General features: G+C 39.1%; 1 protein-coding gene across 3 annotated transcripts in view; it reads left to right on the top strand.

Annotated features, from left to right (window-relative positions):
- Positions 1-23,286, top strand: part of UTRN (utrophin) — a 393,293-nt gene that overhangs the window by 82,016 nt on the left and 287,991 nt on the right. For all 3 annotated transcript variants that reach the window (XM_072856186.1, XM_072856185.1, XM_072856184.1), the window contains 14 exons: positions 308-480; positions 4,005-4,120; positions 5,200-5,363; positions 5,946-6,149; positions 7,283-7,464; positions 8,184-8,334; positions 9,761-9,880; positions 10,633-10,734; positions 13,773-13,880; positions 14,474-14,653; positions 16,005-16,174; positions 18,533-18,656; positions 20,413-20,500; positions 22,796-23,031. In XM_072856186.1, coding sequence (XP_072712287.1) covers positions 308-480; positions 4,005-4,120; positions 5,200-5,363; positions 5,946-6,149; positions 7,283-7,464; positions 8,184-8,334; positions 9,761-9,880; positions 10,633-10,734; positions 13,773-13,880; positions 14,474-14,653; positions 16,005-16,174; positions 18,533-18,656; positions 20,413-20,500; positions 22,796-23,031 — 2,118 coding nt within the window. The remainder of the gene's footprint in view (positions 1-307; positions 481-4,004; positions 4,121-5,199; positions 5,364-5,945; positions 6,150-7,282; positions 7,465-8,183; positions 8,335-9,760; positions 9,881-10,632; positions 10,735-13,772; positions 13,881-14,473; positions 14,654-16,004; positions 16,175-18,532; positions 18,657-20,412; positions 20,501-22,795; positions 23,032-23,286) is intronic.

The following is a 23,286-nucleotide window of genomic DNA, read 5'->3' as shown; positions in this document are numbered from 1 at the left end:
AACCACAGCACAAAGCAGTGAGAAATATTATACCCCATGCTTAGTGTAGGCAGCACTGAGGAGAGGGGGAGGATCATAATGTGAGAGTAATGTGTCATTATTACATGAAGCATTACTGGTTCTTGTAATCAGTAGAGTGGAAAGAAGGCCTGAAGACTCCTAGTCCCAAATTTCATGTGAGGAGTTAGAGTTATTCATAGCTTTTCATGGGAAAGACCCTTCGACTATTTGTGAAATAGCTTGGTTCAAAGGTTTTGTAAGCAGGAAAAGTAGAGAATGTGTCTGTAAGGTTGCTGCTGTCTTGCAGGTGAAGGATGTCATGAAGAACATCATGTCAGACTTGCAGCAGACCAACAGTGAGAAGATCCTGCTGAGCTGGGTTCGGCAGTCCACGAGACCTTACAGTCAGGTCAATGTTCTGAACTTCACCACAAGCTGGGCAGATGGACTCGCCTTTAATGCTGTCATCCACAGACACAAGTAAGTAGCAAACAGCTTATCTTAGACCTAGTGAAGTAAGCAGCTTTTTTCCCATGTCTTCATGCTAGAGCATTTGACGGCTTCTAGCCTGTTTCGGTGATTCAGTGTTTGGTTTTCTTGTTGTGGTAACGATAACAGTGGAGGGATATTGCCAGAGCCTTGCAAAGGATGGAGCCAAGGCAGCAGTGTGACTCTCTCAGTTCCTGCACATGCACACACACTTGCTAATTGAAGTGGCTTTACATTCCACTTAGTATGCATTATACAGCGAATATGCTGAACGGGTCTCTGCAAGGGGGGGACGGGGGATCACCTCCTTCCCCTGTACTTCCTTCCTCCTGTCCTCCCTTCTCTGCAAAGAGAAACATTTCTTCAGTCAGAGTTTGCCATATCATTTTAGTAGAAACATACAGAAGCTTCAAAATGAAGGAATAAGAGAGGTTCTGTAGCTGTTCGTAGTTTTTGAATGTATGTTGCTTGAAAGACAATGTATGCAGTTCTTTCAGGAGAAGTTGAGCAGAAGAATCAAAGGGTAATAGAATACTTCAGGTGTCTGTAGTGTATTCATTAGTTTGTTCATTATACTTTATAAGGAATGCTGTTAAAACTCCTTTGGACAGATCTTCTGTGTTCTTTCTGATTTTTGGGGAACTCTTTCTTTTTAAAGAAATAATCATTACAGACTCCTATGAAACTTACATACCAGTTTTTTCTTTTTCTTTTTTTTTTTTAATTTTCTTTGAGATCTGCTTCTGGGCAATCCATTCTAATCCAGCATACTTCAAATGAAGTCAGCTCATTGTTTTGCAAGGGCTGACTGTTCTTAACCATAAATAACTGTTTTAACATGGTAATAGCATGATAATATCTAGAATTTAACCAGACTTCCTGGCCACCAGGTATCTGTCATGGCAAATGCTTTACAAACACCCAGGATGTTTATATGCAGCAGATACGAAGTGTTCGCAAAAGTGTATGGTCACTTTGAGCCTGCTGTTCTCTGCTCTTAAGTGCCCATTCAGCCTGTGCTGACTGAAATAACAGACTTTGTCACAGGCTCTCTGGCTTCAGGATGGGTCTGCTCTGACATGCCTTGTAGACCAGAGCTGGCTTGTGTTCAGCCTGCATGGATGCATGGGGAGTGCCTGCACCACGCTGAGGGCTCCTGAAAGTTTGGAAGGACTGTTCGGCAAAGGCAGAGCAATACTAGCAGAGGTCTCTCTGGAGTTTATTAGAAGTATTACCAAGTCCCTTCTCTGGGTGGTGTGAGCTCTACTGGTGGGTTTCATACGGGTGTAATTGCCTGTAGTGGCGTAGCTCTGCTGCTGAACGTGTGAAGCTTTGTCATGGAGAGAATGCCAGCTTTAGACACAAGTGAGACCTAGGTGACCTGAGGGAAGCAGAAGGAGAGGGGTAGCAAAATTGGCTTCAGGCTGTTTGTTGTCCCTCTGCATTACGACTGTGTGCTTGGGCTTTGTGGGATCTGAAGTCTGTGAGCTCTGCCCTTTTCAGAGCACTGTTAAGTAGCAAAAGCCCCTGCTGAAAACTTTAAGTAACTGTGCTTTCCTCTGGCTTCCTAAAATTTCTCAGTTACCTGGCTCTGCTGATCTCTGAGCCTTTTATTCCCTCTTCCTGGGAGCCTGGCAGCTGCCAGCATGTCAGAATTCAGCTTTGCTGTCCCTGGGCACCAGTCCTTTAGCCAGGGAAACACCATTTTCCTGCACTTCTGAGAAATCTTGAGCTGGGCTTAAATTTAGGTCAGCTTGGAAAGAGAAGCTTTAAAAGGCACTTGCAAAGAGCAAGGGGATTGGCACAGGTTGCAGAAGTGGTAGGACAACAAAGCTATTTAGGTTACCCAGACAGTAGTGCTTCCCTGCCTAAGGGGCATTTTCAATATTGCTTTTTTAATTTAGCTTAGTATGACACTTAGTATTGGAGAATTTTTGTGGATCCCATTAAGAGGTTTAGTAGCTCACTTTTCTCTTTATGTATCTATCAACAGTTGTTAGCAGTGCTATCTCTTGGCTACAATATCTAGTAACTATAATATCTAGTAACACTTGCAGTACTTAATAAAATTATATGAGGTAATAGGACAGTTAACATTTTATTGTGCTGGTCTCTTTCATTTCCTAATATTAGCTTAGTTCCTCTTTGAATTGAATTCTACTCTTTGGTACAATTTTTTTGCTCATAGGTAAATACCTAGATTGCATTTTATTAAAATTTGTGTTATCATGGCAGTGGGTAGGCAGTGCATATACAATATACTTATTGCAATGTGTTTTTCAAAGTAAGAGTCTCTGCTAAAGCTTTATGTGAATCTATGTGGTGATCCTTGTTGCTTCTCGCATGGAGGTACAGTATTCCACTAGCTTCTATGAGGATCTTTGTGTATCTCTGTTCCCTGCTCACCCCACCTTCCTCTGGCTTTTTGCTTCTCAGACGCTGCTGGCTTATGGCCTTCCTGTTTCACAAAGTGTAATAACAAATGTTAAAAGGATACTTTCAGGTCAATTTACAACTGAATTAACTATTAAAAGAATTAAAGGCAAGCCCATCTCTTCTTCCCCAAGTTCTATAAAGCACAGAATCAATAGCAGTGTTTTAATGAGAAGCCACTATTACAGGGGAATGGAAAGTACTTTAATGGCTCTGCAGTCTTAGAGCTGTGCTGCTGCAGCACTAGGCTGATCATGCCCTGTTGGTGTAGATACCATTAGGAGGGGGCCCTGTTTGCTGACCCCGCTTCCTGCTCCGTGCTCTGCTTTTTCCCCTTGAGACCTGCTGGTATGTTTTGGGTGCCCAGCTGGACTGGAGATTTGGTTTGGTTAATGCTAATGTGAGGTGAAGGCTGCTGGCACTGTAAATTGATCAGCTCCTTAGTCTGATTTGCATTGTGACTGTCATGAGCACTTGTGATGGGGTGTTTTTTTTGTAGTTTTTTTTTCTTTAATGAGGGAAAAAGGCTGTGGGGCAGGGTGAGTGAGCAGGGGTGGAGACCGCTGCTGCTTCTGGCTGTGATGGTCTGGGGTGGTCACTGAGCCACATCACAATTTTGGAATGAGGCTCTCCAGGAACAGAGTGGCTCTCGATTACCCAGCAGAGCTTGATGCAGAAAGCATGTAGTAACAGTAATGCTGTGAAAGAAACAGTTTTCTTCAAAACTGGTTCTGGAATAAATTTTAAACACAGAGTTTATTTGTTTTCTTGTTAGTAGTATTTAATCTCCTGTTGCAGTCAATGAGTATATGTATAGAATACATAGAATGGAAGGTGGATGTTGCTGTGGACACGCAGTCAGTTAATTGATTTGTGATTGCCAGGTTCTCACTAATAAAAAGCAAGCACATATCTGTATTTATGCATTTGTGTATATGCACTTATGTTTCTATTTTGTATGTATATGTTTATATTACTTATGGATATTAAGGTAGCTATCTAACTTCATATTCTGCATGGTATGGAATTTTTTCTTCAAATAAAATTTACTGCTTTCTTTCCCATTTTGTCTTTACTTTTAGACCTGAGCTTTTCAGCTGGGATAAAGTTATAAAGATGTCCCCAGTTGAGAGACTGGAACATGCTTTCAGCATAGCCAAGAACCACTTGGGAATTGAGAAACTGTTGGATCCTGAAGGTGGGATATAGTTATTTTGCTTGACTAGAAGCTTTTTTTGAGCTCTCGAAATAAATTTCTTCCATTCACATTTACTATTAATACAAATTCCAGCAGTTTTGTGCAGTGATATTTTGTTTCAAGCCCTTAAATTTGGGCATAAAAGAATGTAACTTGTAGGATAAGGGTATGTCTGTGCATGCGTATGCTTTGGCTTCTTGAATTTTAAGGTTCAGATGGACTTACCATTCAGAGACAGTATACAGAAGGTGAAGCTGGTACCCTGGCTTTGTTTTATTTTAGGAGTTCTACCACAAGGGTCTGTGCTTTTCAGATGAAGTAGAGCATTATGTAGAATGGGATAGCTTAAGAGCTCATGGTCTTTTGTTCTTTATATATACACTGAGTAGCAGTAGCTGCCAGTGCTGTGAGTACTTACCATGTAGGAATGCTTACCAGGAAACTTTTATGGCTCCTATTTAAAATTCTGAGCTGTTGCTCTGCTTTGAAGTGAGCCTCCAAAGATTCATTCTGTAAGACAAGCTCTCAAACTTTATAGATTCAAGCACCACCTTAAAAAAAAAAAAAGTGTTAACTGAATGAATACCACTCATAAACCAAGAGACAAGTGAACCTGAGTCGGTGAAACTCTTTTTTTCCACATGAAAAGTAAGAAAATGAACTGATCAGTGCTAGGAGTGGGGATAAAGCCCAAGTGGAAATGTTTGTTTATGTGGGATACTGTCCCTGAACTACATTTCTGCTTGGGAGATGCTCCAGAATAATTTTCCCCAAACAGTTTTTATTCTTTAGTAACTTCAGGTTTGGGCTCTTACTTCAAAAAGATCATGCCTTTTAATGTGAATTCACTTCCAAATGTAGACTTTTTTTTATTTTAAATTTTTTCTCCTTCACACCGCTTTCAACGTATGTCTAACCTGGCCCTTTAACTTAAAGCTTACTGAAGGCTACTTAACAGGAGAACCTGTGTAGTCTTAACTGTAAGACTTACATGTAAAGTCTTAACTGTATTCTAAGGAACGATTTAGAAAAGCAGCTTCTTCATTTATTTTTCCCCATATTTTATCTTTTTGATGCAGATGTTGCTGTACAGCTTCCAGACAAAAAGTCTATTATTATGTATTTAACCTCTTTGTTTGAGGTCCTTCCTAAGCAAGTTACTATGGAAGACATCCGGGAGGTGGAGACCCTTCCAAGGAGATACAAGCAGGAATGTGAGGATGGAGAGTTCAACATGCAGCAGGTGTGTTTGTCATCAAAGTCTGCCTGGTTTTTCTTGAGTTGTAATTTTAGCTGATCTTCAGGCTTGTCAGTTCTCTCTGGAACTTGCCTTCTATCTTGAGCAACACAATTGGGAAAATATGAAAAATCATAGCATCTTCTTTGTCATTGACTTCAGTCATTCTATCTTCCTTTTTCTTTTCTGATTCATGTACAAAATCCTGTGTGTTGAGGTATAAAGTTCCATCTGTGTTATGCTGCTTTCTTCTGCTTCTCTTTCTCATTTGTCTTGGCAAGCTGGAGAGGGTAGCCCAAAATCTTTAACTGAGTTTGCCATGGGACTTGTGGTAGTGATAGGTTTTTGTTTGTGTGTGAGATCCACTGTTAAATGAGCAAGATTAAAGTTGTCTTTCCTATCTAGGTTCTTTATTTTAAAAAGAAAGTTCATTAGTGGCGACTGTGGCTCTTCTCATTAAAATGTGCCCAATGATTACTTTTAACATTTTATGAAGGATTAAAAGGGATCTTAGTTGTTCTGTTTTTAGTATCATTTGGAAAGGCATCTTTGCACTTCTAAGACATCACTTTTCTCTTGGCTGCCTAGGCTGTAGCACTTGAAGAGGAGCAGGGCAGTTCTAGAGCAGAGACTCCCAGCACGGTGACAGAGGTGGATATGGACTTGGATAGCTACCAAGTTGCTCTGGAAGAAGTTCTTACATGGTTGCTGTCAGCTGAGGATACATTTCGGGAACAGGAGGAAATATCTGGTGATGTTGAGGAAGTCAAAGAGCAATTTTCCACCCATGAAGTAAGCTTCTCTTGAAAATTCATTTGCTGGTGTTTGTGTGTGTGTGTGAGCTGCAGAACTTCCATTTCCTAGTCCTTATATAAAACCTGCCATTCTGTTTCTTTTGTCTTGCTTTTTCTAAATTAAAAGCACCTCTAACTGAATGGGATGTGGGTTTTGTGGTTTTTTTTGTTGTTGTTATTGTTGACAAATAATAGCTTCTTGAAGGTGAAATAGATCTTTTTAGGAGATCTTACAGTGGAAAATGCTTTGAAACTAATGTATTTTTTTTAATCGGCTTTCGGTGGCTGGCTCAGTGGTGTCTATAATACAAAGACAGTCTGATCCAGGCTGATTCGTGCTTCTCTGTTGCCAACTACTAAAAAGCCTGGTCAGCCTTATGTCACTTGCTGTTAAATGGGGGCAATGCTGAAACTGATAATCATGTCAATTTAATTCAGTGGTTTCCCTGTCATGATTAGCATAGTTTATTTCAGAAGCATGTGTTGTTGTTTCCAAATTATTGTTGTTTCCAAATTATTTTGTTTTGGTTCTGTTCCCAGTCTGAACAAATGTTCTAATGTCGCTAAAAGTTTCAAGTATCATGTTAGATGCTTTAGTTTTCTTCTGTGTCAGCTTACTGTATACAATTGAATTTAAAATCTGAATGCTGATCAATATGAATTTTTTTCCTTGTGCTACAGTTTTAAAGCCATGAACCAAAGGAAGAGGTGTTCTGGATTTATAGTAAATATGTGAATTTTTAATGTTATTAGCTCATAGAGTTCTATTTGCTTTCCTACAGTACATTTCAGATCTTGTTTTATGTGCTGTTGGCCATAGGTAAGCTTCTGGTTTTTTTTCTTGGTGCATTTGTTCAAAGGCTATCTTCTTACAAACAGCTTTTTCTCTGAGGTGGTCAGCTTTTTTTCCCCCTCAGTTAGCTTTATTTTACTGGCTTCAGAATTTTTGTAGCTCATGGAGAATCTTCTGTCATAGAGAGGAACAGGTCTGCTGTGCCTGTGTGTTTGATGGTGCCAGCTCATTCCGCAGTACTGTTTCAAACACGGCCATCTACTAGGACATTTGCAAATTCATAAACTCCTGTAGGAGCTCACAGATCACAGTGACGTGGCTGGTTGTACCATTTCCAGGGTTTTATGATGGAACTGACTGCGCACCAGAGCAGCGTGGGCAGCGTTCTGCAGGCTGGAAACCAACTGGTGGCCCAGGGAAATCTGTCACCCGAAGAGGAGTTTGAGATCCAGGAGCAAATGCTGCTGCTGAACTCCCGCTGGGAGGAGCTCAGGGTGGAGAGCATGGACAGGCAGTCCCGGTGAGTCATGCCACACAACCTCTCATAGAGCTGCGGGTCCAACCTCTGGTGCTTACTGCATCTCGGAGGAGTTGGTTTGCATCCATTTGGAAGATTTTTTTTTTCCAGAATTAACTCTTCAGTTTGTGACATGAAATCCACCTTCTTCATACTTTCCAAGGTGAAACAAAAGAAATTAATATAACTGGGGTTTTTTTGATGCTTTATATAAAAGTATTTTGTCACTGTTATGTTACATAAATGTGCCAGACTAAATATATAGTATCTACATGCAGTAGTTACATAAATGTGTTTTTAATGTTGTTTCAGTAGTTTAAGTTCCTCAGTAAAGCATACAGTAGATGTGGATAGCTATGTTTGTTTACACAAATAAAAGCACTTAGAAGAATTTTTTCCTGCCTGTGGGTTATCAAGCTAAGAGCTGCACATCAAGGAAGAAACAGCATTTTGTTGCAACTCTCAGCAGAGGCTCTATTAGCAGCAAATCCCTGTTGCAAGAAACAATCCCTGATATAAATTGCATAATTCACTAACTTATTTCGTTGAGGAAGAAACAAGGATACTTAACTGTGTTCCTTAGCTATCATCAAATAAAATTTTCAGCATAAAGCTAACTGGTTTATGAATGGCCTTGCTTCTTTCCTGTAGGAGCTAGAATTTAGTCTCTTTCCTTGGGACAACTGTTTCTGAAATAACGCTGCCTGTGCTTCCCCCTGCAGCCTGCATGACATGCTGATGGAGCTCCAGAAGCAGCAGTTGCAGCAGCTGTCCGACTGGCTGACTGTCACAGAAGAACGCATTCAGAAGATGGAATCTCAGCTCTTAGCGGAAGATTTGGAGTCCCTTCAAAAACAGCTGGAAGAACATAAAGTAAACCTTTTTGTCTGTTATGTAATACATATGGAAGAAGTATTTGGAAGATGTGTACGTTGGTGGGTTCCTTAGCTGAGAAACTTGATTGTGTCAGAAGTCATATATGGCTGTATGCTGAGGGGCTGCCTTTGATGTTTGGAAAAGGATGATGATGGGGTAGAAAGGAATTAGAAGTTTCTGGAAGTGCTTTCTTAACTGAACAGTTGAGCACTGATGACTACAGCAGAAACTGTTATCTTCGCTTCATGTGGGAAGAGAAACCTATAGGGGAAATTGTTACCCTCACTTCATGCAGGAAATGAGACCTCTCCAGGGGAATTGTTGGTGTGAGGGACAGTATGAAATGTACTGTGGACAAACTTGCTTTTTAATGACTGGGAGGCATTGCTAAAGCATGCTTGAGAGTTGCGGATTAAAATAATGTGGGAGGTAAAACTAGCAGGAGGGGCCTCCCAAGTCACTGATTCCAGTCCCTGCTTTTACAGGGATCGCATCCTAAGGGGGTCCATAGACACTGCTCTCTGATGTGCATGTTTTGGAAGTGGTTTGTCTCTCAGTTAAGTTTCTGGATGGGAGTCTAGCCTTTCTAGCCTGCAATGTTTGGGGTTTTTTTTTTTTTTTTTGAAGGAGAAAGATGGCCTTTTGATACTTGTCATGGTTGCAGCTTTGGTTTTCATACTCAGTGCTGAGGTTTGACCTTCTCCCCAGCATGGGACATACCTCACAGGGCAAGAACTGCGGAGTATTTTTAGTCTGTGTAATTTCCTGTCCCACATTTGCATTCTCTCCTCTGTCTTCAAAGTCTGGGGAGTTTGAGGCATGTTGTTCACAGAGTAGCTTAGGATATTCTGGGATGAAGAGTGTTACTTAGAGTACTGTAAAGGCATATTGATCTTGCAGAGATTTCGGAGGTAGGCCTTAACCATGGAATCTGTTCTTCTAGAAGTTGTATGAATACTTAAATCTACAGATTATTTCAAACTAATTGGAACTGTATGCTTTCTGCAGTTTTTGACTATTGTCTTTGAACATCATGATCAATTATAGCACTGTTGATGCTTATGAGAATTATATTGTCAACTATTAAAAGACAAATGTTCTTAGTGATTTTTCCATTTGGCATGCCCTGTGATACTTGCTTATTAACAATAATAGCTTTTTATAGGAACACTTAAGCTCTCTTACCTATAACAGTAGACATATAGAAAGTCAATGCAGTTGTGATATTCTCCTAGTCAAGTATGGTGCATACAGCTTGAAGCACTCCTTCGTGTTTTCCAACATTTTAACAGAATAGTTTTGGGTTCATTTCTAGAAGTCTTTTGCTTACATTTATTTGAACTGTGCAGTGATTCCCAGTGGTGCCAAAATAGCAGATTAGTAGATGTATTCAAAGTTGGTAACCTCTGATTTGTTCTTCTAGAGCCTGCAGAATGACCTAGAGACAGAACAGGTGAAGGTAAACTCCCTAACACACATGGTTGTCATTGTTGATGAAAGCAGTGGGGAAAGTGCAACAGCTATTTTGGAGGAACAATTGCAGGTAAAATGTTAGAGCCCTCTTTTTTTAACTGTAGTAGCAGGCACTTAAAACCTTTGCACATAATTGCTAATCAGTATTTTTGTGTTTAAAGACAAAGTATCCTAGAAAGTAATTTAAAGTCATATTTTTTTTAGAAGTAATATTAATGTAAACAATTATTAAATTTGCTCAGGGTAAAACCTGCAAAAGTGCTTTGGTGACTTTCCAGCTCAATTCCTGATGAGTCAAGCTGCTCGCACGCCCAGTGACTTAGGCACTTTTGTAGTGTATCCTTGCAGCAGTTTCATTAAAATGGGAAGATGCACAGTGCAACTCTTATCTCACATAAGTAATTTTCATTAGGAAGCTAAAATCTGATGGGAAAAATATTTAAAGACACAAGCACAATTTATCTAGGGTATATCGTGTGAAGTATTTTCCTGTTTTTGTCAGGAGTTAGACTGTAACCTGAAGTATAGGGAGTGTGAAACAGAATTTATTGAAACAGAATTCATGCTAATTTGTTCGCTCCTTTTGAAGTCAATCAGATAGCTCACTGACTTCAGCAAGAGCAGAGATAAGGCCATAGGTGAATGCTCTTGAAAGTTTTAACCTCCAGCTTTGTGCAATACAACAATGGCGATTACGGGCAAGGAGGTAGCTGTAGTGTACAAAGAGGTTACTGTGAAGTAGAAATTATGCTTTTGAATATCTGATTTTTGAGTTTCCTTGTGAGGCTCATGAATGTTCATGAGGATTTCCTGCTTTTGTAGAGGCTTGGCGAGCGGTGGACAGCAGTTTGTCGTTGGACTGAGGAACGACGGGTCAAGTTGCAAGAAATTCAGCTTTTATGGCAGGAGCTGCTGGAAGAGCAGGTTAGTAGCTCTTCAGTTACCCAGAGTAACTGGTTGATTTGTGGAGGGGAAAAGACAACCAAACAAAAAAAACCCAAACCCCTTAGTAGAGTTTAACAGCTCTCAGAAAAAAGCCTTGAAAAACTAGAGTTTGTTATTGTTTCAGTTCCCAGCATTTCTTGAGGAGTAGAGTAGCTGTGCAGCACAAGAGAGGTCTTTTCTGAAGTTTAAGTAAGAAAATTCATAACTCCTTATAAGAATAATTTCCAAGGTAGCTTCCAAAATGGCCAAGAAGTGGGAATATCCATGATAGTAAAATGACAATGAATCACTAAGTATTTGGTGGTTTGGTAATTACAGAAATTTTCCTAATTAAGGTATATGTGCTTCCAACATGGATACACGTACACAATTGTGCAATCAACTAATCAATAGATACTCTTTTCAAAATCAGTAACATAAACCATTTGCTCAATATAGCAAAGCATGCAGCTTGTCTCATTTTGCTGAGTTTAGGCAAACAGTTGAATTGTGAAGAAGATGGCACTGTGAGCTTTTTCTTGCTTTGATATCACGCATTTTACTTATGTTAAATACATTGCTCAAACACAAATTAACTGATGGCATAAAAAATATGGTAACACAAGTACATGTCTTAGGTTTGCATGCCTAGTGCTAGAGCTTGTTTTGGGTCTCAGCTTAAAATATTTGATGGCTTTTCCTTTGAAGGTTTTACTTAAATTGTTTTGTTTTCTTAAATTATGGTATTTATCTCTGTAAGCTATTGTTTGAACTCTGCAGTACACACAGATTGTTTAGACATCTGAAAGAAGTAGAACAGTGCTGATATAGCTGTTGCTATCAGTTACAGCTTGGTTTCTTTGACAGGGATGTTTTGTCTGCATTTTTTGGGGTTGCATATATGTTTCTCCCTGACCTCTCCCATATCTATTTGCAGTATATTGATAAGCTGAATTTGCAGCTCATGTGACCTTGTGGTTAATATGGACCCAAAGTTCAGATTCTGGTTTATCCAATGCCAAGTATTTATGTAGACATATTTCTTTAAAATACTGCATTGGCATATGTGTATGTACGTACAGAAAATTGTGTGCTAACATTTTCTGGCAACTCTTGGGCAAGATAAGCCTCTGAGTTGAGAAATAAGGATTCCTCAAAAATCCTCGCTCTGTATGTCAAGGTACGGACTTCAAGTACTCTCTTTCGATGACCCCATGTGAACGTGTTTCTGTCCTCTTCCACTCTTATATTTGTCTGAGGAAAAGTGACCACTCATTGACTATTACAGTACTGTTAAGAGCGTCATCTTCTGTTGGAGTTGCTTTGCGTTCAGCTTTTTAAAATTTGTATGTAGTTTATGTTGCTCTGTAAAAGTGAAAAAATTAATTGGTGTTTATTTAATGTAGAATGTCAGATAGCAAGTAATGAGGAAAAAAAGTTTATTTTAGGTGGTTTAGATCAGCCTATGTTTGCATTCGTTGTTCAACTCTGAACAATGCATTTATGATTAACTTGCTTGAATTACAGTTCTCTGTCCTCAAGAATCAAGTGACCTACAAAAATTACAGTTTGAAGCTAATGAAAAACTTTAATACAAACACTGTGTTAACACAAAAGGAACTAAAACATTTAGGTACTATCATTTTCCATTTTGCCCAACCAGATGGAGAGATGAGCAACAGTGATGCATCAGCCTTTTTGTGGCTGCCTAGAAAATTTTTGGAAACCACGTTGCCAAGTCAACACAATTCTTTACCACTCAGGAAACAAATTCCTCAATCAGTGCCAGATATTTCTTAACACTGTGATAATTATGTTTCAGTTTTCTAGGGAGAGTTATCTTTGACTGCTGATTTAGCAGAAATTAATTGAATACATTGGAAGGTTTTTAAGCTCCCCTTATGCATAAAATATGTTGGCTGGGATGCCAGTGTGATTTTTCCAGAGAGTATGTGGTGTTATAATTTTGTTTCTCACAGCCTTACAGCATTTCCACCACCATCATATTTGCTGTCTGTACATTTTGCATATTGGTTTACATTGGCAGTGTAAACTGCCTTAACCCTTTGGCCCAAAAGTTGCTGTAGTCAGTTCTGGGACAATGCCAGAAATATACAGCTAGACTGAGGAGCCTAGTGGCTGTTGTAAAGTGTGTTGTTCAAAGAACAAAAAGGTCTGCCTTGCTGTATCTTTTTTTTCTTTTTTTTTCCAAAGACAGGGGAGTAGCAGTGTGCCAGCGGCTATGCAACTGAGCTTGATAGAGAGCTGGGTATTCTAGTCTATGGAGATGGCTGTGTAGCAGCAGTAATATGTTGCAACATAATATAAAATGTATAAAATCCTTCCTGATACTTGATGCCAGTTATTGCTGGAGTTTCCATAGGAGTGCTGTGTGACTGAAGAGAAGTGAGACCCAGGTCAGGTTTCCTAGAAAAAAGTGGAAAAAGTTCAAGATCCCTGAGTTAGTACTATCCAGAGCAGACGACTCCAGCTTTCAGCAGTTAATGAGACAGTATTTCCTGAAGTTATTTCGCAATTGGAAGTAGGTACAGTAAATAGGAAGGTGGCTAATTAATATGAGTGACTGACTGCCTGGACTAAAAGAGCCCTCTGAATTATCAGTGGTGTAGCTTCTGAGAGAAAATGTTTGTAATGGCTGGTTTTGAATCGCAGAGGAAGAAGGGTGGAGAATGAAAGAAAGCGTACATACTGTTTTGATATATTTAATTCTAATATAAATTATAAGTCCTATGTCAGCTTTATGGTGGATATCTGGTTACTATAAATAACTTTGGGGGGGGTGCGCTTCTGATATATTGGTAAATGGTTTTGCTGAAATTGTTTTGTTAGAAAGTATTACTTAGTTCTCTGATCTGATATTTTTTGTCCCTTTATGTACTATTTTTGTTAGTGCCAACTGAAATTCCTGCATATAAAGACTACAGAACTGTGCTTTGAATGCAAAGATCTTAAGGAATTGTCGATAGTTGTTTGACAAACTTGGTATTTTCTTGTGCTGTTTTTCTCATGATCTGCAGTGCTTATTGAAAGCTTGGTTAACTGAGAAAGAAGAGGCTTTGAGTAAGGTCCAGACAAGCAACTTCAAAGATCAAACAGATCTGAGTGTGAATGTTCGAAAACTAGCAGTGAGTATAGCTATCCTGCTCTATCCTGTCAAGTCTCATAGATTAAATGAATGGCAAATTACCTGGTAGGAGCTGTGAATGCGCAATGCTTTGGAAGCCAGGACAATATTCTCTCCTTGCCAAATTCTTTTACTAGAATTTAAAATAATGTGTACCACTTGCTTCATGGCCATTCCAGGTTTGTGTGCCAAACTTTGAAACAGCTATCCTGGGTTTTTGACAGGGTTTGGAGTTTATTGCAGGCCACCAGTCAGCTGTGTTTTCCAAAGTGTGGGTTTGTGGTTTGTGGTTTTGGTTTTGGTGTGGTTTTTCTTTTGTTGGGTTTTTCTTTTTTTTTTTTTAATACATTGGTGCAGCTTGTACCCGAACTAATCATTTGTAACTGTTACTCAAGAGATACTGCTGACTGCTCTAGGAGCTGTTTCAGGGATGTGCTCTTTTTAAGAGTGTCTGTTAGTGCTTTGTTACACAACAGAACTGTTTTGAAACCTATGATGCATTTGGCTCAGGTGGTACATTTCCCCCCTGGAATTAAAAGCTAAGGGGTGGCAGAATACTTGATGTTGTCTTTTAATGTTTTCTTTTAACTTCAGATTTTGAAAGAGGACATGGGTATGAAACGGCAAACACTAGACCAGCTGAATGAGCTAGGTCAGGATGTGGCCCAAATCCTTGGGAATGGCAGAGCATCCAGTAAAATTGATCAGGATCAAGAACAACTAACTCAGAGGTGGGACAGTTTGGTTCAGAAGCTAGAGGATTACTCAAACCAGGTACTTAACAAGGCTTTATTACTTTTTAGCTGTTTAGATGTCTGTATGTATGCAAACCTCATTGATACTGTCAGCAAAATTGCCCAGGCGAGTTCTTGGCATCTGGCTAGAGAGGTAGGTGAGTGCTCTTTCATATAGGCCTGATATCTGCTGACAAAACTGCCTCCATTTTTTTGTCTTCAAAACCCCAAGCTGTTAACATAACTAGTACTATTACTCCTTTCTCACACAGATTAAGCTTCATTTTTCTGGTGAGTAAAGCAGGCTTGCTATGTATTATCAAGCTATGTATTACCACTTAAAATGCCTTTAAACACTATAAGAGTGCTGGGACTGGATTAAATCTGATACTAAAAGAAAACAAAGACAAAACCCAGAATAGATAAATAAATGGGAGTCATACAAGCATTTATGGTCTGTGACTATGATTTCTCATCTGTTGAAAATAGAGTAGTTGTTTGTTTGCTATGTAATGATGATAGCCAATCTGGATTGTTAAATGTTTATTTTAGTAGTTTGAGTGCTTGGTAATGTTTTTATTTAGACAGAACTCCCATTGGCTTCTGTGAGAATTCTGTTTGACAGTTTTGTGACTCATGTGTCCCTTTTTTATGATATTAAAGTTTTATTATGATGAAGGCTGTGGCACTGATTCATGATCCATTTAGTGTATAGTGAATGAGTTGTGCAGTCTGAGTAGGGGTCCATTTCAGCCATGTGGCTTTAATTTGTTCTTGTGTTTGAGTCAAAGAACTGGAGACTGCCAAATCCTGTCCTCATCCTTTCAGTCCCCCTAATTATCATAAATATCAAGCACATACTTGGAACTTACAGGTTGATTCCCATGGGACTTACTTTATAACCTGTTAAAGAGTGTGGAAGGTTTCTGTTGACTTAAGTGAGTTTTTAGGTCAAATCCACTGTGATTTGTGATCACAGCTGTGATCTCAGCTCTTTCTGAGATCTAGGCTTGGTTTTATGGTGTATGAGTATAAAACATAGAATTGTATGTTAATAAACCCAAAGGACCTTGGTTCTTTCTATGAACCAAGCAATTATAAAAGAAAATAGGTATAATGCTTATTTTGTTGATTTTAGTTCACTTGGACTGGCATGAAATTCTAGTTGAACTGACAATTTTGATGCATGGTTCGCATCTGTAAAATGAGAATAATGAAGTTTTTCTCTGGAGTGCATCTATGCTAAAGGTGCTTCATGATGGCTAGATGTGGTCATTTGTAGGCCTGAATGAATGGGCTTTTATGACTGATGAATAAAAGGAACTAAGCAAAAGCAATTCAGTTTGTGTTAGAAATGTTATTTAACCCTTTTGCTAAATTATTTTGTATAGGTAACTCAAGCCGTAGGAAGTGTAGGGATGTCGCAGGTTTCACAGAAGACTGCTGCAGAAACAATGCCATTGAAGGAACAGGTAGTGGTTAAACAATCCAGACAGGAGTTGCCCCCACCACCACCCCCAAAGAAAAGGCAAATCCCGGGAGACAGTGAAGCAAAGAAAAAGTAAGTATATGTCATTGCTGTTTTCCCTTGCTCGCTAGATACTACATAGACTCATGTCTCTTGGTCTTGGTTTTTCATTCTTCTTTTACACAAGTGAGGAACACTTAAGTTGCAGTTGTGAGGTTGGGTTTGGGGAGCGGGAAGGAAATGTTATGTATAGCCTTGTTTTCAGAGCAACAGAAAGCCTGCAGCTTCCATTAATTTCAAAGGGAAATGAGGGTGTTTTGTTTCTCAAAAAAGCAGGTCTTCAGTCCTTTGTACCTCAGTTCTTTTACTGAAAGATAAAATTAATTATATATACTTTCTTTTGGAAAAACCTCTTCTTATCTTTGGTTAAAAAGTGTTGTGAAAGTGCCAAGTATTTTGATTTATTTCTTATTTATTTCTAACCTCCATAAAATATATGGGAGAAATGGGAGAAACTGCACAAAAAAGGCTCAGAAACCTCTTCTATCTCCCTGGTATTTAGTAATAGGAACAATATTACAGTGATGTCTCCTTTCACAGGTATATCTGAAGTGAATGACTGATTTGCATGTATAGAATCATAGAATGGTTTGGGTTGGAAGATCATCTAGTTCCAATCCCCTGCCACGGGCAGGAACACCTTCCACTAGATCAGGTTGCTCAAAGCTTCATCCAACCTGGCCTTGAACACTGCCAGGGATGGGGCATCTACAACTTCTTTGGACAACCTGTTCCAGTGTCTCACCACCCTCCCAGTAAAGAATTTCTTCCTAATATCTAACCTAAATCTACCTTCTTTCAGTTTAAAACCATTACCCCTCATCCTATCACTACACTCCCTGATAAAGAGTCCCTCTCCAGCTCTCCTGTAAGGCCCCCTTTCAGTACTGGAAGGCTGCTATAAGGTCTCCCCAGAGCTTTCTCTTCTCTAGGCTAAACAATATTTAATAACCTGTGTTGCCGTGCCTTTATTAAATAGCATACCTAAAACTAAAGGAATTGTTTCAAGATAAATTAAGAAAGTAAATTCTGTATACTCATCATTTTGCTTTTTGTTCTTGCCTGAGAAAATAGTAATTTATTTAAGGTGTCACTAGTTTAAACCTTTGACAAATCGTTTAGGGAGAGGATGGAGGGCTGTGTCAAGAGCAGGGAGTTGCTGTGCTAGGTGATGTGTGTTTGCACAGTGAAGAAGAGTTCTCTTAATTTTTCTGGAGGAGGAATGGAGGTTTGAAAGGGTGAGGAACCTGCCCAAACCCTCTTGAGGATCCTGGTCAGATCCTCCGAGCCCTGGTGGGGGTGGTGTGTGCATGTGGGTGTCCCAGGGCAGTAACGCCGTCAGCTGCCCATCTGTCCCTTCTCTCTGTGTGTCTCATGAGTTGTAGAAACTATATTAGACTTTGAAAGCAAAAGTGATTTGATCTGCTATCTTTTTTTCCTAGAGTTCAAACTGTATTAAGGACAGAATCAGTTAAAATAGGTTAAACTTTTCTGATGCTTTTGCCTGATCCCAGTTACTTATGTTGAAACCAACAAATGGCCAGTAACTAGAATTTTGCAGGTTTTCCCATGAAAACTTTGAGTGACTAACAGTGACTTCTCCATTGGTTGGTAGGCTGTTATTCCGTGTTAGGATTCACACTGTGTTAAGTAGTATAATTTATATGGCCTGACTTGTGGTCTGTATAGTATATCTATCCTTCTCTCAAGTTCTGTGTAGTATTGGTTAATTTGGGAGTTGTTTTTTTTGTTTGGTTTTGGTTTTGGTTTTTTGGTGGCAGTGGGTTGTAGCTTAGAGGTTTTAGGCATAAAAAAGCTATATTAGTATAGACATGTCCAAGTGTAGCAAAAATACTAAGCTATAAGCTAATCTTTAGTCAGCTAAATGTTCAAAAAGGTTTGCCTGCTGTCACTGCCATGAGTGCTTAAACTGCTAGCTTTTCTTCAGACTAAATACGCAATCTACGTAATCTTTTATGAAATCTAGAACTGTAATTCTTACTTGTCTTGTTCCTGAGGTTTAGTTTTATTAGTTTCAAAATACTCAACATGGAGAGATCTTTTGTGACATATTAAAAGAAACAGTAATAGTTTGCATGAAGATATGTATAAAAAAACCTTAAGAAATAAATTGCACCATGCATTCTCAATTTGCTCCCAATGGCTAATACCATGGACATAATTTTTACTATGGCAGGTTTTTGAAAGTCTGTGTCTGTCCTACCACCTGTGAGTAGTAATATGAGAAACATGAATCTTGTTTGCAGCCTTGCTGTTTTGGGATTGAGTAATGTGCTGAACTTTAAGACTTATGATTTTTAAGACAGAGTGACTGAATAGGAAAAAATGACCCCCCCCAAAAAAAAAAAATTGTCTGACCTTTTAAACCAGGTTTGAGGCTGAAAGTGCTGAGCTCTTGAACTGGATTTCAAAATCAAAATCTGCCATTCAGGCCACAGACATCAAAGACTACAAGAAGACGAGAGAGACTTCAAACATGAAAGAAAAGTTGAAGGTAAAATGAGGAGATAGAGTGTTCTGGTGAATAGTATATTTTGTCTCTAAGCTGGCTGTCAGCTGGAGGTGTGGGCTGATCCACATGCTTTGTGGGGATTAAGTCCTTTAGTTAAATAGTTTCAGAATTGGACATACATGGAAATCTCTGACCAGTTGGACACAAACTTTTGCTGGTGTTGGGTTGCACAATCCACAGGAAATTTTAAAAAACATGTATTACTGATGTCTCCTTTGGAGTTCTGATAAATGTCTGTCTTCAAGCTTAGTATCTTTTCCACTAAGCAGCATATTTTGGCTTCATGTTTCACAGTTGGAGATGGACTTGATTGACACCACTTTTATAATTTTGGCAGAGATGGGCCGGTGGGCTGCTCAGAGACCCCTTGAATCATGCTGTGACACTTGGCACACACTGTACCACCCAGGGTTCAAAGTGGTCTGTTACAATGTTTGGACACGTTTGCTCTATTAATTTTGGAGAAAACCTGATAGTTACAACTCATGTATGGTATTACTGACTTGAAAGGCAGAATACATAGTTTTACAGGATCCTGTGGGAGCCATGAAATAATCACTTTATCTTCTATTCCTTCTTTTTCAGGAATGTATTCTTGCCTTTTTTGATCCTTGAGCATGCTTTGTTAATGAAGGCTTGCTGGAGCTTTAGCAGGACCTGAACCTGCTTTTGAAATCAAAGACAATACATAAAAATATCTATAAGGAGACTCCTTCTCAGTGCTGTAGTGCAAAATAGTGCCAGTAGGAATGTTTGGAATGGCAGTATTATTGGAAAAAAAAACGAAAACAACCCTCCCAATAGTTTATTTATAGATCTTTATGAAAGCTTGTAGCCCTTTATAAAATAGGCTCCAAGACGAACACCAGGTTCCCATGAACAGCACTGTTTTTAAATGATTGGGCTCTAAGTGGGTAGGACAGTGTTTGTTCTTCCCAACTGTGCAAATAAATGCATGCTTCTTCTGAATTTACTATAGCAAGTCTAAACCACGGTAATGACCTTGGACATTAGTTTCGAAAATATTTTAATTTGGAGATACTTTGTTGTAATCTCAGAGGATATTGAAGTTGTGGCCTTGTGGCCAAGGAATTAATCTTTCTTCTGTGGATGTATTCTACCTCTTGGCTCACAAAGGAACGTTCACTGATATGTATAACTTGAAGGAGGAACTCGTTCCTCTAAAAATCTTGTTAGTCACATAGGATTTCCCTCACCATTTCTTTATGAAGGAGTGTGAAGCACTAGAGCTTATGAGAGTGCATTACTAGTATGCTGTAGTTCTTGCCAGCCGGACTTCTAGGGAACAGGTGGTTGTCCCCTTCTACTGGAAATCTCAGCAGAGACTGTAGAGGCACAGGGACTATTTAAACAAGGTCTTTTCTCCACTGATTCACATTAAATAATTACAATTTCTGATCACAAATGACTTGTTTTAGCTGGTGTCCTGATATCTGATTTCACATAGCAGGATTGTCAACCCTGTTAACAATATTTTATTCCTGGTGGTGTTGTACTAGTCTTTTGCTTTCCTGGTACTTGTGAGAGCTAACTCCTTTTGCATTTGTTTTCCAAACAAACAGTGCTAACATGCATCTTAGAAGGTGCTGTATCCAAGAAGAATGGAACGTGTTTTGGGTAGCAGCAGGAAAATACAAGTTGGGGGGGGGGGGGCGGGGAGGAGGTCAAGAAAAACTACCCTCTTTGAAACTGTATTCTTTTGGGGTTCACTTTGTAGGTGATTGAAAAAGAAAGGGTGGAAAAAAGCCAAAAGTTAGATGAACTGAAACGAAGTGGACATATTCTTTTGGATCAAATGGGAAGGGGTAAGCAACTTAAAGGTTTTTCTTTTTTGTGATTTAAGCAGATGAGTTGCTGGGAAATAATACTGAAATATGTTATCTCCAGTTAAGCATCGCAATATATTAAATACGTTATCTCCAGTTAAGCATCGCAATATATTCCTTCCCTCTCGCTCAATTTTCTTTCCTTCAGCGACACTGGTCATTGTTACTGTTACTAGTTATTGATGTGTGTTTTGTTTCTATTAAAGCTTATAGAAAAGCATTATTAATATTCTTTGCTTAATGTGTGTGTGTTCATTTGCAACCTTTTAAGGGTTATTTTTATTGAAATAGAAATAATTTCTTCAAATGGCAGTAATGCTTTTGGGGGAAGGAGTTAGTTTAATTCTAAATTGTGTGGAGATTTTAATTATAAAATTTTAAAATATAACTGCCTTAACAAAGTGGAAATTTTGAAACCAAATTTTGGCTTGATAAATGTGTGTATATCTCTATTCATAGTTTTCTCTATTTCTGTAAAAACTGTCAGTATGTTTTGATGATACAGTCACAATTTATGGCTCAAAGGCAAGAGAGAAGCCTACATGCTTGAGAAAATGATCGATTGTCAATTAAAACACTTATCCCTGGAAACTTATAATTAACATCAGTGAAAGCTGAATCTTTCAGCCTTGCCAAAATCTTGTTTCATAATATGACAAAACTCCATCAGTGAAATGTGGCTTTCTCCATAAAAAAGTTGTTCATATCATCCAGAGACAGTCTTTTAGATCTGCTATGCACTTGGCTTCTGGTGAAGCTGCTATGACTGGTAGTGTTCCAACTGGCAGTGTTCTCCCTCTCTTATAAACCTCTGCAGCTGTGATAGGTCATGGCTATGAAACCAGTATCTGTTGATCATAATGAGAAATGCATAGTTCAAAAACTGGTTTGTATCAGCAAAAACTAAGATACAGAAATTGCTTCCTAATTGTTTGCCATCTTAAAGTTTGGGATCTATAGAAAATAACCAATCTACAGCCCCTGGCTTTGTTAGGGTCTGCTAGTATGTTTTGTTCAGCTCAGAATGACAGCCCTGCTCTCCAAAACTGGGCCCAGCTACACCTGTGTGGAATAATGCACAGCACTGGCATGCGTGTGTATACATCCATTTCTGTCTTGGGGTGTGTACAGGCTGTGCCGTAGTGGCAGTGACCGATCATTGTGTGCATGCTCCTCTTATGTGGCTGGTTGCAGCTGCTGTGCTTCTGTATTGTAGATGTGCCAAGTGTATGGCCACCGTGTGAAGCACAGGGAGGATCCATGGAGCAGAACCTTCAAGTGCCCTTGTAGGAGCTGGCTGGCTGCCCTAGACCAGAGCACTGGGCTCCACTTATGCTAAAGCGGTGCAGCAAATGGACCCCTCCATGTAAATCTCCTCCATATACTCTGATCTAAATGACAGAATTGTTAGGTTCAAATGACGCAAATGTGCCTTATAAAAGAAGATGGTACCTTGAAAGAGAATCGGCATCAGAAACTTGCAATGGCAAGAATGTAGTGTTGAATGCACATTGCACTGAAATGTCTTCACATATAGCAAAATCGTCAGTTCCTTCTGGCACTTGAGGAAATAAAAGAATAAGGAATGGTTGGGAAGTCTGTTATCTTGTGCTGCTGCATCCTCAAGTAATGCATTGGTTTGTCAAAAAGATGGTGTAGCAAGTGCTTCACATAGCCACTGTGAGTGGGAAATAACCTTGTGTTTTGTTGTGTTGCTTTTGTAGCTATTCATGTTACCTAGTTATTAATCATGTCAGCATGCAATGTGGTGGCATTGTTAGCCATTGCTCCCTCTCTCTCCCAGGCCAACAGGATTTCCATCTCCCTTTTCACTGAATTTATTGCTGCCTTCCAACTTGCTGCTTCCCTTTTTCTTTGTGGAGTCTAGAATAATTTAAAAAAATAAATTCACTGGAAGCCTACTTAAATGAAGCTTATTTTACTTAAATCTATATATCAACATTTAGACACAAATCACAATGGTGAAGAGTCATGATAGTTGAGAGTCAGCTCATCATTATAAATTCAAACATTATCAAAGGGAAAGAATGGAAATGGAATATCTCACTCTTCATTTTAGTATTAATGTGGAAATAAAGCTGTTGTTAATTACTGTTAGTAATAAGTACAGTTTTATGAATAGTGGACTTGGAATCAAAGCATTTTGCATGTTAATGCAAATGTGCACCTGTATCTGAAGAGAGGAAAGGTTAAATGCCTGTTAATCAAAATATGTTGCAGTTAATCTAACAATAATTTATATAATCTCTTTAGAGGGACTTTCTACAGTGGATATAAAAAGTGTGTTGGAGAAAATATTGTCAGGGTGGAAAGATGTGGTTCAACATCTGGAAGAAGTGGCCAGAAAGATAAAGTACCAGGAAGATATAAATGCTTATTTTAAGGAAATGAGTGAGCTTGAGAAGACTGTAATTGAGAAGGATGGCTGGCTTAAAAATGACGCTTCTTCAACATGCCAGCCCTCGGCAGTCCTGGAAGACTTATGTCAGGTAAGTCTGGCAAAACTTGTTAATTGTGATTGGAAGCTGTTAGGAGCACAGAATACCCCAGAGGAGCTTAGCCTAGTCAGTAATAAGGTAACTCAAAATTTGAGGCATCCAGGGCGCCAGGTTTGACTGGAAGATTTTGGTACCTGTGTCACAGGAGTACTTTAACGTTGTTGCCCTAGTAATGTGGAGGAACTGTGCTGCGGTAGCTTACTAAAATCTTTGTGTTAACAAGGCAAGTGTGAGATTTGGTTTTGG

This window comes from Ciconia boyciana, chromosome 3 (assembly GCF_034638445.1).
Source record: "Ciconia boyciana chromosome 3, ASM3463844v1, whole genome shotgun sequence".
In the NCBI taxonomy this organism is placed as follows: domain Eukaryota; kingdom Metazoa; phylum Chordata; class Aves; order Ciconiiformes; family Ciconiidae; genus Ciconia; species Ciconia boyciana.
Note: the sequence above shows the minus strand (reverse complement) of the source record. Positions and strands in the feature narration are given on the sequence as shown.